Source organism: Gymnoscopelus microlampas, assembly GCF_963454915.1.
Source record: "Gymnoscopelus microlampas genome assembly, chromosome: 1".
Classification (NCBI taxonomy): Eukaryota; Metazoa; Chordata; class Actinopteri; order Myctophiformes; family Myctophidae; genus Gymnoscopelus; species Gymnoscopelus microlampas.
In genome coordinates this window covers 4,616,195-4,629,209 of record NC_139962.1, presented here as the reverse complement: position 1 = coordinate 4,629,209, position 13,015 = coordinate 4,616,195, and the positions used below count along the sequence as shown (strand labels likewise).

The 13,015-nt window shown below is 44.5% G+C and overlaps 1 protein-coding gene across 6 annotated transcripts in view; it reads left to right on the top strand.

Annotated features, from left to right (window-relative positions):
- The window catches only part of LOC311052326 (uncharacterized protein), an 83,375-nt gene that overhangs the window by 41,654 nt on the left and 28,706 nt on the right, over window positions 1-13,015 (top strand). For 3 of the 6 annotated variants that reach the window (XM_084067224.1, XM_084067221.1, XM_084067220.1), the window contains exons 16-21: window positions 1,859-2,006; window positions 2,970-3,008; window positions 7,563-7,696; window positions 9,179-9,288; window positions 11,616-11,784; window positions 12,265-12,369. In XM_084067224.1, the coding sequence (XP_083923350.1) occupies window positions 1,859-2,006; window positions 2,970-3,008; window positions 7,563-7,696; window positions 9,179-9,288; window positions 11,616-11,784; window positions 12,265-12,369 (705 nt within the window). The remainder of the gene's footprint in view (window positions 1-1,858; window positions 2,007-2,969; window positions 3,009-7,562; window positions 7,697-9,178; window positions 9,289-11,615; window positions 11,785-12,264; window positions 12,370-13,015) is intronic. The other 3 variants (XM_084067225.1, XM_084067222.1, XM_084067223.1) reach the window with 2 other exon arrangements.

The following is a 13,015-nucleotide window of genomic DNA, read 5'->3' as shown; positions in this document are numbered from 1 at the left end:
AACAGTTTTTCATCAAGTGTTTTCTTCATTTCTGGATTCATCATTCACCGTTAAGTATATTTTACTAAATGAATGTGAACGATAGAAATAAAGTAATTTCTAGGGGGAAGTATTCGTTTAATGTTATGTTGTGTTGTGTTATGTCATGTTGCATTGTATTACTACAGTATTAGATTCATTAGATTTACATTAGATTTCACCTCACCCATTATATATTGTTATTTAATGTATTTTATTTTTTGCAAGAAATGTTTAAGAGTGTATTATCCATTTATATGTTCCATATATTAAAATATAAACTACATATCCATTGTATATGTGCGCGCATACGCACGCACGCACGCGCGCGCGCGCGCACACACACACACACACACACACACACACACACACACACACACACACACACACACACACACACACACACACACACACACACACACACACCTCTGAGACTGAACTGGTCAACAACACAGAGACTTAATGTGAGTCACATATACTACTGTAATATGCTGTTAATGGAAGAATGTTTAGTTTTTGTTGCTACACTTAAAACATTAAATAAGGGTGAGCCCATGGTCATATTGTATTATATTGCATGGCTATTGAGAAATTTGGCCTGACAATTGAGGTACGGCATTTTGATTATATTGTGCAGCCCCAGCCGGTAGGGTCCAGGGACCCCCAGGGGTCCTCGAGGGGGTTCCAGGTGGTCCCCAGCTAAACGAGTTATTATAGCATCAAACCCCATTTTATACTTTGTCTATCTCCAAAGAAAACTTGATAAAAAAATCATGTGAAAATGATGGAATATTTTTAAAACATTTTAGTACCACAAATCTTGTATGGGGGACCCCCCATCCTGGCACAAAATATTTTCAGATGGGGGTCCGCGGCCAAATACATATTAACCCATTAAAAGCATCAGAGTCATTTTAGATTTTAGCGTTGGCTATTCAAAAACAATAGCAGTTTTTAAGAATTGTGTAGAATCGGCCTCGGGTCTTAATGGGTTCATTTGGGGGTCCTTGGCATGGGAAATGGTTGACAACCACATCTGCCTTTTATAGCGCCACCAGGAGGCAGACTATTTTTTTACATTAAGCCTTCAGATTTTATCCAAATTTCACAGACATTGGTAGACATGATCTCTATAGTCATGTGATCATCAAGACGGAGCTGCTAGATTTTTCATATTCCATCCTGATTGGCTAAGATTGACATCTAAAGTTTACAGGAGTGGCCCGTTTTGAATACCAGGAGGATACCGATTTTTGTAAAACGTTTTCTTTTATATCACTCCTACAAATCTTGTCCAAACATCACGCAAATTGGTACACATTATCTCTATAGTCCAGTGACCAAGACAGATCCGTTTGATTTGTCATATTCCATCCTGATTGGCGAATTCCGAACATTGCTTCCGGGGAGCACCAGTGGTCTTTGGGAGTACCAGGGGGTCCCCAGCTAAATGACTTAACATAGCGTCACAATCAATTTAACCACTTAGCTTTGGCTATTCAAAAGTTGCAGATATACATACTTGTATCTAACAACATTGCATAACATTTTAACTCAAATCTTTGCTTCTGGGGGTCCCTGGCACAAAACATTTTCAGATTGGGGGGTCCACGGCCAAATGTATATCAATTTAGGGGTCCTTGGCATGAAAAAGGTTGAAAACCACTGACTGTACCTGACCTGGTGGAGACCTGTGCTCCGAGGAGCACTTTGTTTGTATTTGTATTGAAGCGTTGGTCTGTGTGTGTGTGTGTGTGTGTGTGTGTGTGTGTGTGTGTGTGTGTGTGTGTGTGTGTGTGTGTGTGTGTGTGTGTGTGTGTGTGTGTGTATTATTATGCAGGAGGACTTTGAGTTTGACGGTCAGCCTGGGGGGGCCTTCCTCCAGGACCCCCGCAGCAGCTCTGAGAGCACCACCCCGATGGAGGAAGGGGAGAACATGGGAGGTTGGTGGCCCGAGTACTCTTCTTCTACCACCCCTGACAACACAGGTGTGACCGCCCCCTCCTGGACAGTTTACACTAGCATGCACCCTGTCATTATTATTATTATTATTATTAACACCATGTTGGGTTGTTTTGGTCAGTTATCATCGGTTCGGACATTTTTTTTGTGGTAATTTGTCAACGTACTGTAACACCCCCGTCGCTGGTTGTGTTAAATGTGGGGTTTTTGGCTGTTTTGGTGTTTTTTGTTGGTTTTGTATCTAACCCACTGAAAAAGGCAGGGTCCAAATAAGACCCGTGTATCATCTCGGTTTATATCTGGGCATTGAATGTATTGGTTCAGTTTGACCTCAAATACTGTATATCGTTGCTGTCCGGCCCGAAACCTTTTATGTGTCACAAAAGTAGAAACAATACAAACTCTATGCTATTTTTGACTTACAATAAGCAAGGTAAACACATACATAGAATACAGAGACAGTGTGGTGTCTCAGTAAACTAGGATCACAGGTAAACCATGAACCTAGCATCAGTCTAAACAATATAATATCAAAAAAATATAATTTGTACATTGAAACTATAACTATGATGCCAGGTAAACAAATACACATGGTATCTGTCTAAATAACATGTGTGTGTGTGTGTGTGTGTGTGTGTGTGTGTGTGCGCGCGCGTGCGCGCGTCTGTCTGTGTGTGTGTGTGTGTGTGTGTGTGCAGCTGACGCTTGTTGACGCTTGTTAATGTTATCGGCAAAAAAGACAATATTGAACATCCATCCATAGTCTCAACATACAAGGTTTCCACCTGACAGTGACAATATTAGAGATTAGAGCACAACACATCTCTGCCCGCAGACCGAGTCATACACATACATTATTATTATTATTATTATTGGTTTGCAGTTTTTTTAAATTGGAAGAACTATTATATTTTTGGACACATGGCGTGCATGCTGGTTGAACTGGCTATTATCTGTCAGTTAGATATTCCATTAATAAGTTGTGTTAGCTCATATAAATGTAGGTGGAGAGGTCTACTTCATCTGTGGTAAGTTTTTGTTTTTGTTTGCATGCCCCCCCCCCCCCCCCCCCCCATTGTTTGCATGCCCCTGCTCTTTTTATTTCCTCCATTTTCTTCATCTTTCCTTGCGTTTCTAGGCTGTGGTAAATAAAATGCTAGGGGTGTGGTGGGGGTGGGGTTGGGGTTGTGGTCGTGCTGGTACCATTTGAAACCCTCCTTAAATAATGTGGTTATTGTCATCATCACCGCCTTTAGCCACTAGAGAAGCTCATAGACCTTCCTTGTTGATCTATAGTTGTGTATTAGATTTCATTGTATCAGCTTATTGCCTACGTATTATAATGTGTAATAATGTTCATTTGCTAAAGCTAAAAAGATGCTAAAGCAATCTGTCACATTTATGCCCAACTTGCGATTCAAACTCGTGTTGCCGGTATGGGAGTGACGTGGGACTATAGAATGCACATGGAAGCAGGAATTGGCATAACAACTACATTTGGAAAAGAGGGAAAAAAATGCATTAATTAAAAAAAGTTTCATATTGCATGCAGCTTGAAACCTCATAACAAGCAATAATATATATACTACGTTTTTCTTACATTTTTATATGATATTAAATCCTAGGACGAGTACAGTAGAACATTTTCATAACTCCATCCCGAGTCCACCGCAGCTAAAAAACGTACGGTCCATGTGCTAGATTGCAGATTTTTATCGCAATTTTATATATATATTTGTTGGTTCATATCTGACCTTCATATTGACATAAATATGAAGGACATTTAGATGCGCCCCTCCAGAAGAAGACTCATGACATATGAACACTAAAATATATATACACTTGCGATTAAAAATAAGCAATCCAGAGCATGGACCGTACGCTTGGGTTTTTAGCTGCGGTGGACTCGGGGTGGAGTCTACTGTAACATCCTCGTCCTAGGATATCATAATATATAAAAGGTAAGGAAAACATTGTCTGGAATTCTCCTTTCCTAAAATGTAAACATTCAAACATAATGCAAGGTGCAAAGTTAATCATACTGGTGCTGACACCTCCAGAGGACTTAGCCACCATGACACAAGCATAGACTACGGTCTATACAACTAAAACAAAATGTCTTCTCACAACTGTCAGACGCCAGTAGAACCCAGTAGACGTCCTGGCCTGAAACATTCCTGCTGTTTTTTGGGGCGGGGTTCTCGATGACCTTAAAGACACATTGAAAGCATCATTGACATGCGTCTCACATGTCCGCCTGTTTACCTTGTCTATTTTAACCCATTAAAAACCGGGAACGCATCTGTGTAACCACTTTAACCATTATTTTATACTTTGGTGATTGAAAAATAGCAGACATACAAGCTCATAGCGTGGCACAGAGTGAGAAGGCGTGAAAATTTGCAAACATTTTTTATTTAAATCTTTGCTTCTGGGGGTCCCTGGAACAACATATTTTGAGACGGGAGTCTGTGGCCAAATACATATCTAATTTTTTTCTTCTAAATCCTAACAGTTTTTAGAAGACATTAAGTTCGCTTTAAAAAATATGCATTCAAAGATTTGCAAAAATGTCCACGATTATGAGCTTGTATATATGCTATTGTTTGAATAGCCAAAGTATAAAACAATGGTTATAGACACAATCTAAAATGACACAGATGCATTCCTGGATTGAATGGGTTAATATTAAATTTAAACACTAATGTCTATAAAAAAAAAGATGCCAGCTTTCTGCAGTTGCTCCAACTAATGTTAGACAGTCTATGCAATGCGTCCAAAATGTAACCGAGCTCTGAAAGACGCTAGTTACACTGACATGACATGAGTGTCTGATGCTTTCAGTGTGTCAGGGTCCTTTGACCTTTGACCTCTGGCTTGGTACTGGCCTTCATTCTGCTTCAATAATGCAGCGGTTCTCAAAGTGTGGTCCCTGGACCCCCAGGGGCCCTTGAAAAAGGGTTCCAGGGGGTTCCCCTGCAAAATTGGTTATTCATCACTTCAACCCTATATACATAGGCTAGTTGAAAATAGCAGATCTACAAGCTCACAACGCGTCGCATGGCGACACTTGTAGATCTGCTATTTTCAAAAAATTGACATAAAAAAACTTCAAATAAATCTTGTATTATATCTTGTCCCTGGCACAACATATTTTCAGATGGGGGTCCGCGGCCACATCCATGTTAATTCGGGGGTCCTTGACATTGACAAAGTTTTGAGAACCACTGCACCACTGCATTATAATGCACCTGACTGTACCTTCAAATGAATGCCTTCAAACTATTCACCATGCTCTTTAACAGTGGCGTCGTTTATAATGTTGAATAACTGACTGATGGATGTTCATGCTCTCCTGTCCTCCTCCTCTCTCCTCTCTCCTCTCTCCTCTCTCCTCTCCTCTCTCCTCTCTCCTCTCCTCTCTCCTCTCCTCCTCTCCTCCTCTCTCCTCTCTCCTCTCTCCTCTCCTCTCCTCTCCTCCTCTCCTCTCCTCTCCTCTCTCCTCTCTCCTCTCCTCTCTCCTCTCTCCTCTCTCCTCTCCTCCTCTCCTCTCCTCTCTCCTCTCTCCTCTCCTCTCTCCTCTCTCCTCTCCTCTCCTCCTCTCCTCCTCTCCTCCTCTCTCCTCTCCTCTCCTCTCCTCCTCTCCTCCTCTCTCCTCTCTCCTCTCCTCTCCTCTCCTCCTCTCCTCCTCTCCTCCTCTCTCCTCCTCTCCTCCTCTCTCCTCTCTCCTCTCCTCTCCTCTCCTCTCCTCTCCTCTCCTCTCCTCCTCTCCTCTCCTCCTCTCCTCCTCTCTCCTCTCTCCTCTCCTCTCCTCTCCTCTCCTCTCCTCTCCTCCTCTCTCCTCTCTCCTCTCCTCTCCTCTCCTCCTCTCCTCTCCTCTCTCCTCTCCTCCCCTCTCCTCTCTCCTCTCCTCTCTCCTCTCCTCTCTCCTCTCCTCCTCTTCTCCTCTCTCCTCTCCTCCTCTCTCCTCTCTCCTCTCCTCTCCTCTCTCCTCTCCTCTCCTCTCTCCTCTCCTCTCTCCTCTCCTCCTCTCCTCCTCTCTCCTCTCCTCTCCTCTCCTCCTCTCCTCTCCTCTCTCCTCTCCTCCCCTCCCCTCCCCTCTCCTCTCTCCTCTCCTCTCTCCTCTCCTCCCCTCTCCTCTCTCCTCTCCTCTCTCCTCTCCTCCCCTCTCCTCTCTCCTCTCTCCTCTCCTCTCTCCTCTCCTCCCCTCTCCTCTCTCCTCTCCTCTCTCCTCTCCTCTCTCCTCTCTCCTCTCCTCTCTCCTCCTCTCTCCTCTCTCCTCTCCTCTCCTCTCTCCTCTCCTCTCTCCTCTCCTCTCCTCTCCTCTCCTCCTCCCCTCTCCTCTCTCCTCTCCTCTCTCCTCTCCTCCCCTCTCCTCTCCTCTCTCCTCTCCTCCCCTCTCCTCTCTCCTCTCCTCTCTCCTCTCCTCCCCTCTCCTCTCTCCTCTCTCCTCTCCTCTCTCCTCTCCTCCCCTCTCCTCTCTCCTCTCCTCTCTCCTCTCCTCCCCTCTCCTCTCTCCTCTCTCCTCTCCTCTCTCCTCTCTCCTCCTCTCTCCTCTCTCCTCTCCTCTCCTCTCTCCTCTCTCCTCTCCTCCTCTCTCCTCTCCTCTCTCCTCTCCTCTCTCCTCTCTCCTCTCTCCCCTCCCCTCCTCTCTCCTCTCCCCTCCCCTCCCCTCCTCTCTCCTCTCTCCTCTCCTCTCCTCTCTCCTCTCCTCTCCTCTCTCCTCTCCTCCCCTCTCCTCTCTCCTCTCCTCTCTCCTCTCCTCCCCTCTCCTCTCTCCTCTCTCCTCTCCTCTCTCCTCTCTCCTCCTCTCTCCTCTCCTCTCCTCTCTCCTCTCTCCTCTCCTCCTCTCTCCTCTCCTCTCTCCTCTCCTCTCTCCTCTCTCCTCTCTCCCCTCCCCTCCTCTCTCCTCTCCCCTCCCCTCCTCTCTCCTCTCTCCTCTCTCCTCTCTCCTCCTCTCTCTCCTCTCCTCTCCTCTCCTCCTCTCTCTCCTCTCTCCTCCTCCCCTCTCCTCTCTCCTCTCTCCTCTCTCCTCTCCTCTCCTCCTCTCCTCCTCTCTCCTCTCCTCCTCTCCTCCTCTCTCCCCTCTCTCCTCTCCTCCCCTCCTCCTCTCTCCTCTCTCCTCTCTCCTCTCCTCTCCTCTCCTCTCTCCTCTCCTCTCTCCTCTCCCCTCTCCTCCTCTCCTCCTCTCTCCTCTCTCCCCTCTCTCCTCTCCTCTCTCCTCTCTCCTCTCCTCTCCTCCTCTCTCCTCTCCTCTCTCCTCCTCTCTCCTCTCTCCTCTCTCTCCTCTCCTCTCCCCTCTCCTCTCTCCTCTCCTCTCCTCTCTCCTCTCTCCTCTCCTCTCTCCTCTCCTCTCTCCTCTCTCCTCTCCTCTCCTCCTCTCTCTTCTCTCCTCTCTCCTCCTCTCTCCTCTCTCCTCTCCTCTCTCCTCTCCTCTCTCCTCTCTCCTCTCCTCTCCTCCTCTCTCTCCTCTCCTCTCCCCTCTCCTCTCTCCTCTCCTCTCCTCTCTCCTCTCTCCTCTCCTCTCTCCTCTCTCCTCTCCTCTCCTCCTCTCTCTCCTCTCTCCTCTCCTCTCCTCTCAGACGGCCTGCGTTCGGTGGTAGAGGAGTTGGAGCTGGAGAGGAACCAACTGCAGGAGCAGATCGTGGGCCTGGAGGAGCGCTGTCAGGAGCTGGAGGACCGCATGCAGCTACAGCACCGCATCGAGACGCTGCAGGTACCTGTCTGTCTGTCTGTCTGTCTGTCTGTCTGTCTGTCTGTCTGTCTGTCTGTCTGTCTGTCTGTCTGCCTGTCTGTCTGTCCGTCCACCTCACTGCCTCTTCTCTCTGTCTCACTCTCATTATGTTCTTTGTAACGTGACTTAAACCAATTAAGACAGGGAACGCATCTGTTCCGAGTAGCGCACAGATGTGTTCCCGGATTGAATGGCTTAGAAAAAGGAGAAAAAAAACATTCTCTTGCATCCCTTTCAGTATGACTTTGCGTTTGGACAGTTACAGTTATGTCAGTAACTTGCATGGAGGACCAGGATTTCATAACAAACCCTTCTAACACAGGTGACCTTTGATGTAGATGAAGATTTGCGGCCTCAGGTGTGTTAGTGTGTGTGTGTGTGTGCGCTGCAGAGAGCACCTCTGAAAAGGCGGTGAAAAGGCTAACGGTTTGGTGTGCACATTTTACTCCTAACCACTTAAACCCTATTTCCACTTCATCGAACCGTTCGTTGTCCTCCACGGGTCTATATACTGTACTTTGACCCCTCCCTTTTTTCCTTCCACTCCAAATCGATCAAGATAGACGATCTACAAGAAACAACACATCACATTGCGATGTGTTAATGGAGACCTTGTAGATGTGCTATTTCTATTTTCACATGCAGAATGTTAGCCTATTATGACGTGACCAGATTAGGGACTGTAGGGTTCACATGTCTTACAAGGCAGGGACGTGCACAGATAGACTCTAGGTGGTGCTAGAGCACCTGCCCTTTGCCCTCTTGACCAGAAGTGCCCTTTTGAATGGTTTTCAGTTTACAGCAGGGGTCTTCTACAGGGGGTCCACCAAATCTTTATGTGATATGATTTTTCTTTTTACCATAACCACTCGAAACCTAGCATCCCTTTTCTGAGGAGAACTTTAGCCAAAAAATAGCAGATCTACAAGCCCACAACGCCTCGCGCTGTGAGGCGTTGTGGGCTTGTAGATCGGCTATTTTTGGCTATATAGGTGTAGTATAGGTGTAGAGGGAAAAAAGAGCAGACCAAGTAAACAAAAAAAAGTAAAATTACTTGAGCACCTGCCCCTCAAAATGTCTGTGCACGCCACTGCTCGTTCACTGGGTGCAATGAATTAATTGGCTGGACTGTATTTATCATGAACTGAACATAATGAGTCCTTTATTTCTTTGTATCAGTCCTACAGATAACATTCTGTGTTAGGGTTTGGGATCATTCAGGATTTTAAGGATTCCGATTCCTGTTCCCTTGAACGATTTATATAGGGGGTTCCCAATGGACCCCCTTACCGGTCTGTAACTCTTAAGAGTGTACAAATGGAACCAAACGGATCCTCCGGTTCCAGATCCCAACCCAACCCTACTAATGTGTGTGCAGTGAGAGTGAGTGACTTACGATCCATTAGTGTGACTCTTGTTGTTCCTGTATTTATATCTTTTCTCCATCTGTCACTGTGCCTGCAGAGCGAGTCGGAGAGGCTGCAGAGCCAGCTGGCCAGCCTACGAGGCCAACAGAGCCGAGATGCAGAGAAACACATGCTGCTGGTGACCAGTCTGAACGAACAGCTACAAGGGTGAGGTCACCTTTCACACTGGACTCTGGGGGGGGGGTCGTTTGGGGCAGTGGTGTAAAGTAACTAAATACATTTACTTAAGTACACTTTTGAGGAATTTTTACTTTACTGGAGTATTTCCCATTTTCAGTACTTTTGCTTCTACTCCACTACATCTCAGAGGCAAATATTGTACTTTTACTCCACTACAATTATTTGAAAACTTTAGTTACTAGTGACTTTTCAGATATAAATTATGATATTATAAAACATTCATTAACCCCTTTAGCCCTATTTTATACATAGGCTATTTGAAAATAGCAGATCTACAAGCTCACAACACGCTGCGATGCGACGCGTTGTGAGCTTGTAGATCTGCTATTTTCAAACGTTTTGGTACTTTTACTTTTAGTACTTTAAGTACATTTTGATACCAATACTTTTGTACTTTTACTCAAGTAAATTTTGAATTCCGGACTTTTACTTATAACAGAGTAGTTCTACATTGCAGTATTGATACTTTTACTTAAGTAACACATTTGAGTACTTTTTCCACCACTGCGTTTGGGGCAGTGTTGATTTTGTCGACTAAAACTAAGACCTATGGATCAAAGTAGAAATGCTTTTGGGGACTCGTTGAGTAAATCACCCTCGACATGTGATTCTAATTTGGGTAAAACGGGTTCCTCCCGCTAACTTTGGAAGGCATTTACGGAAGAACGGTAAGGACTATTACAAAACCGTTTGGATATGTTTATCGCATGGGTCCATAGATCACGTGTACCGATTTTTGTGAGATTTGGAAAGAAATTGAAGGAAAAGGAGCCAAAAGTGTGTTTTGAAGAAAATTCAAAATGGCGGAAAATCCATCCTGAGGCAAATGGGCGTGGCCTATATGGGAAGATGCGTCGTGACCCAAGGAATCCAGGGAAAAAGAAATTTTGATTTTACGACCTACGGTTCAAGAGTTATAGGCCAAAAGGTAAAGGGGGCTGTTATAGCGCCACCATGTGGCCGACTGGTGTGATTATTTTCTTAATAATTTTTCAAAAAACTATTAACCTCCCCTCCAAGTTTTGTAACTGTAGCCTTTACGGTTTCCGAGAAAAAAATACTTGAATGGGAGTTTTTGCAATTCCCATTAAAGTGGATGGGGAAATTTAATGCACTAATAAATCAATATCAAAAAATCTATCCTGACGCAAATGGGCGTGGCCTATATGGGGAGATGCGTCGTGACCCAAGGAATCCAGGTGAAAAGAAATTTTGATTTTAGGACCTACGGTTCAAGAGTTACGGGCCAAAACGTAAAGGGGGCTGTTATAGCGCCACCATGAGGCAGAATGGTGTGATATTTTGTTAAATAATTTGGGACTTAATTATGAATTATCCATCCAAATCTGATAACTCTAGCTGTTAAGGTTTCTGAGAAAAAAATACTTGAATTTGAGTTTTTTGACTTTTACATTAAAGTGGATGGGGAAATTTAATGCACTAATAAATGAATATCAATTAAACTATTCAACCAATCTCTTAGCCCTATACACGCGCACGATTCCCGTTCAAGACGGTCATTTTGATCATTGGGAAACTGTGGGAGGAGATGCGCTGTAAAGTATTGTTTATCTATAAATAAAGAAATAAAGTGTATAGAGTACTATAGTCTGGTTGCCCTGTTGGGCAACCACACTAACTAGACTAAAATGTTAGTGAGGGATCTAGTGGAGAAGAGATCCAGTAGAACTAAAAGACAAGTCGTTTTATGTTTGGTTGCGCTCGGGAGTTGAGCTCTGAAAATAGCAGATCTAAAAGCTCACGTGTGTCGCAGTGCGATAAGTTGTGAGCTTGTAGATCGGCTATTTTCAGCATGCAACCAAGTGTAAAATCAGCCATTACGACGCCATCAAGGCACCGCCAACATCATCAGGCAAATATACATTTGCCTGATGATGACCTAGAAGGTCGAAACGTTGCAGTAATAAAAAAAAAGCGAGTTTCTTGGAGCTTGAGAGCAGTGTGCAGACTTCCTCTTTCTTTTTAGTGGGCAAACGCGGCCAGAAATAAGTCTGGCAGTGAGAGAGTTAAAAAGAATATATCCAAAGATTTGCACACTTTTAATTAGGCTGGTTGGATGGTTTTGTCCAATTTTCGTTTTTTGCATAATCAAAATAATGGATCTCGCTCCGTCATTAAAACTATGTGTAAGGGGAGGGACATATCGACCACAAAACCTGGCAGTGATGGGCGAGAAAAGCTTCAATAACGGAAAACACAATGCAAAGAAAAAAAAAGAAAAAGGGAAGGTCATGTTGTAAACCTATCCTACTGTTGCTCTTGTGAATTTCCAGGCTGACGGACACACAGGAGTGCCTGGAGAGCTCGCTCATCGAGAAGGAGAACACGCTGGCCAAGACGTCCGAGAAACTGGAGCTCATCAGCAGCCTCCGGGAATCCATTACGGACAAGGAGAACCAGCACAAAGAAGTGTCCGACAAACTGCTTCAAACTGAACACAATGTGAGCCTTTTTGTAGTTCTTTGCAATTATAGAATTATCTACAGTATATACGATAGTTTTAACCCATTCAATGTCAGACCGGGAACGCATCTCTGTCATCTTTAGATTTATTTGGCTATTCAAAAAATAGCAGATATACAAGCTCATAGCGCGGCACCGAGTGCCGCGCTATGAGCTTGTACAGTAGATCTGCTATTTTTTCAAAAAATCGTGAACATTTGTGCAAATCTTGGTATGTATATTTTTTAAAGTGAACATTTGTAGAATATTAAGTTCCAGGGACCCCCAGAAGCAAAGATTTGAGTTACAAATGTCCGCTTAAAAAATACAAAAATAAAGTATTTGCAAACTTCAAAAATAGCAGATCTACAAGCTGATATAGCGTGGCAGCTTGTATATCTGCTATTTTTTTAATGGCCAAATAAATCTTAAAATGACACACAGAAGGGTTAATGATCGATGTTGATCTTTTTCTTTTAGCTTTTGGACGTTTCAAAGAAGTGCGGCGCTTTTGAGAAACAGTGTTCTGAACTGAAGACAGACGTGGCAGACCTCACACAGAAGCTTGGCGTGCTGAAAGACAAGGTACGTTTCTATTCAGACTGAATAATTCCATTCATTTTCAGTAGAATACTGTGCTTATACTTAACTAATTAAACAAAGGTATATGTGTTGACTGGCAAAGCAAGTGTTCATCGACAGCAGATCTCGAAAATCTACAAGCTCACAGCGCTCCGCCTTGCGACGCGTTGTGAGCTCCTAGATCGGCTGTTTTTCGCTGAATGTTCTCCCCAGAACAGGGATGCTAGGCTTTACCTGGTTAATACTCATGTTTAAGGGCGCTCGGGTGGCGCAGAGGTAAAGTGCCTGCCCACCACCGCAGAGGTTGTGGGTTCGAGTCCGTCGAGCGTCTACACGAACACAATTGGCCCCGTGTTCGGGTGAGGGAAGCCAGATGGGGAGGGGGGAGGGTGATAACTGTCACTGCATGTATATCCTATATGGGGGGGGGGGGGGGGACAGCAGTGACAACACAGCAATGTGTGTGTGGGGAGGAATCAATTGACACAACGACTAAATTGGGTAGAAAAAGGGGTAAAAAAATGATTAGCTACTCAAACTTTTAACCCATCAACTCTCTCAGTGCCAGACCCCGAGTTATCCCGAGTTTTTAATGTATACCCTCCCTGCCAGAACGAAAAATCCCGAGTTTTTTTTTTTAAATAAGAAA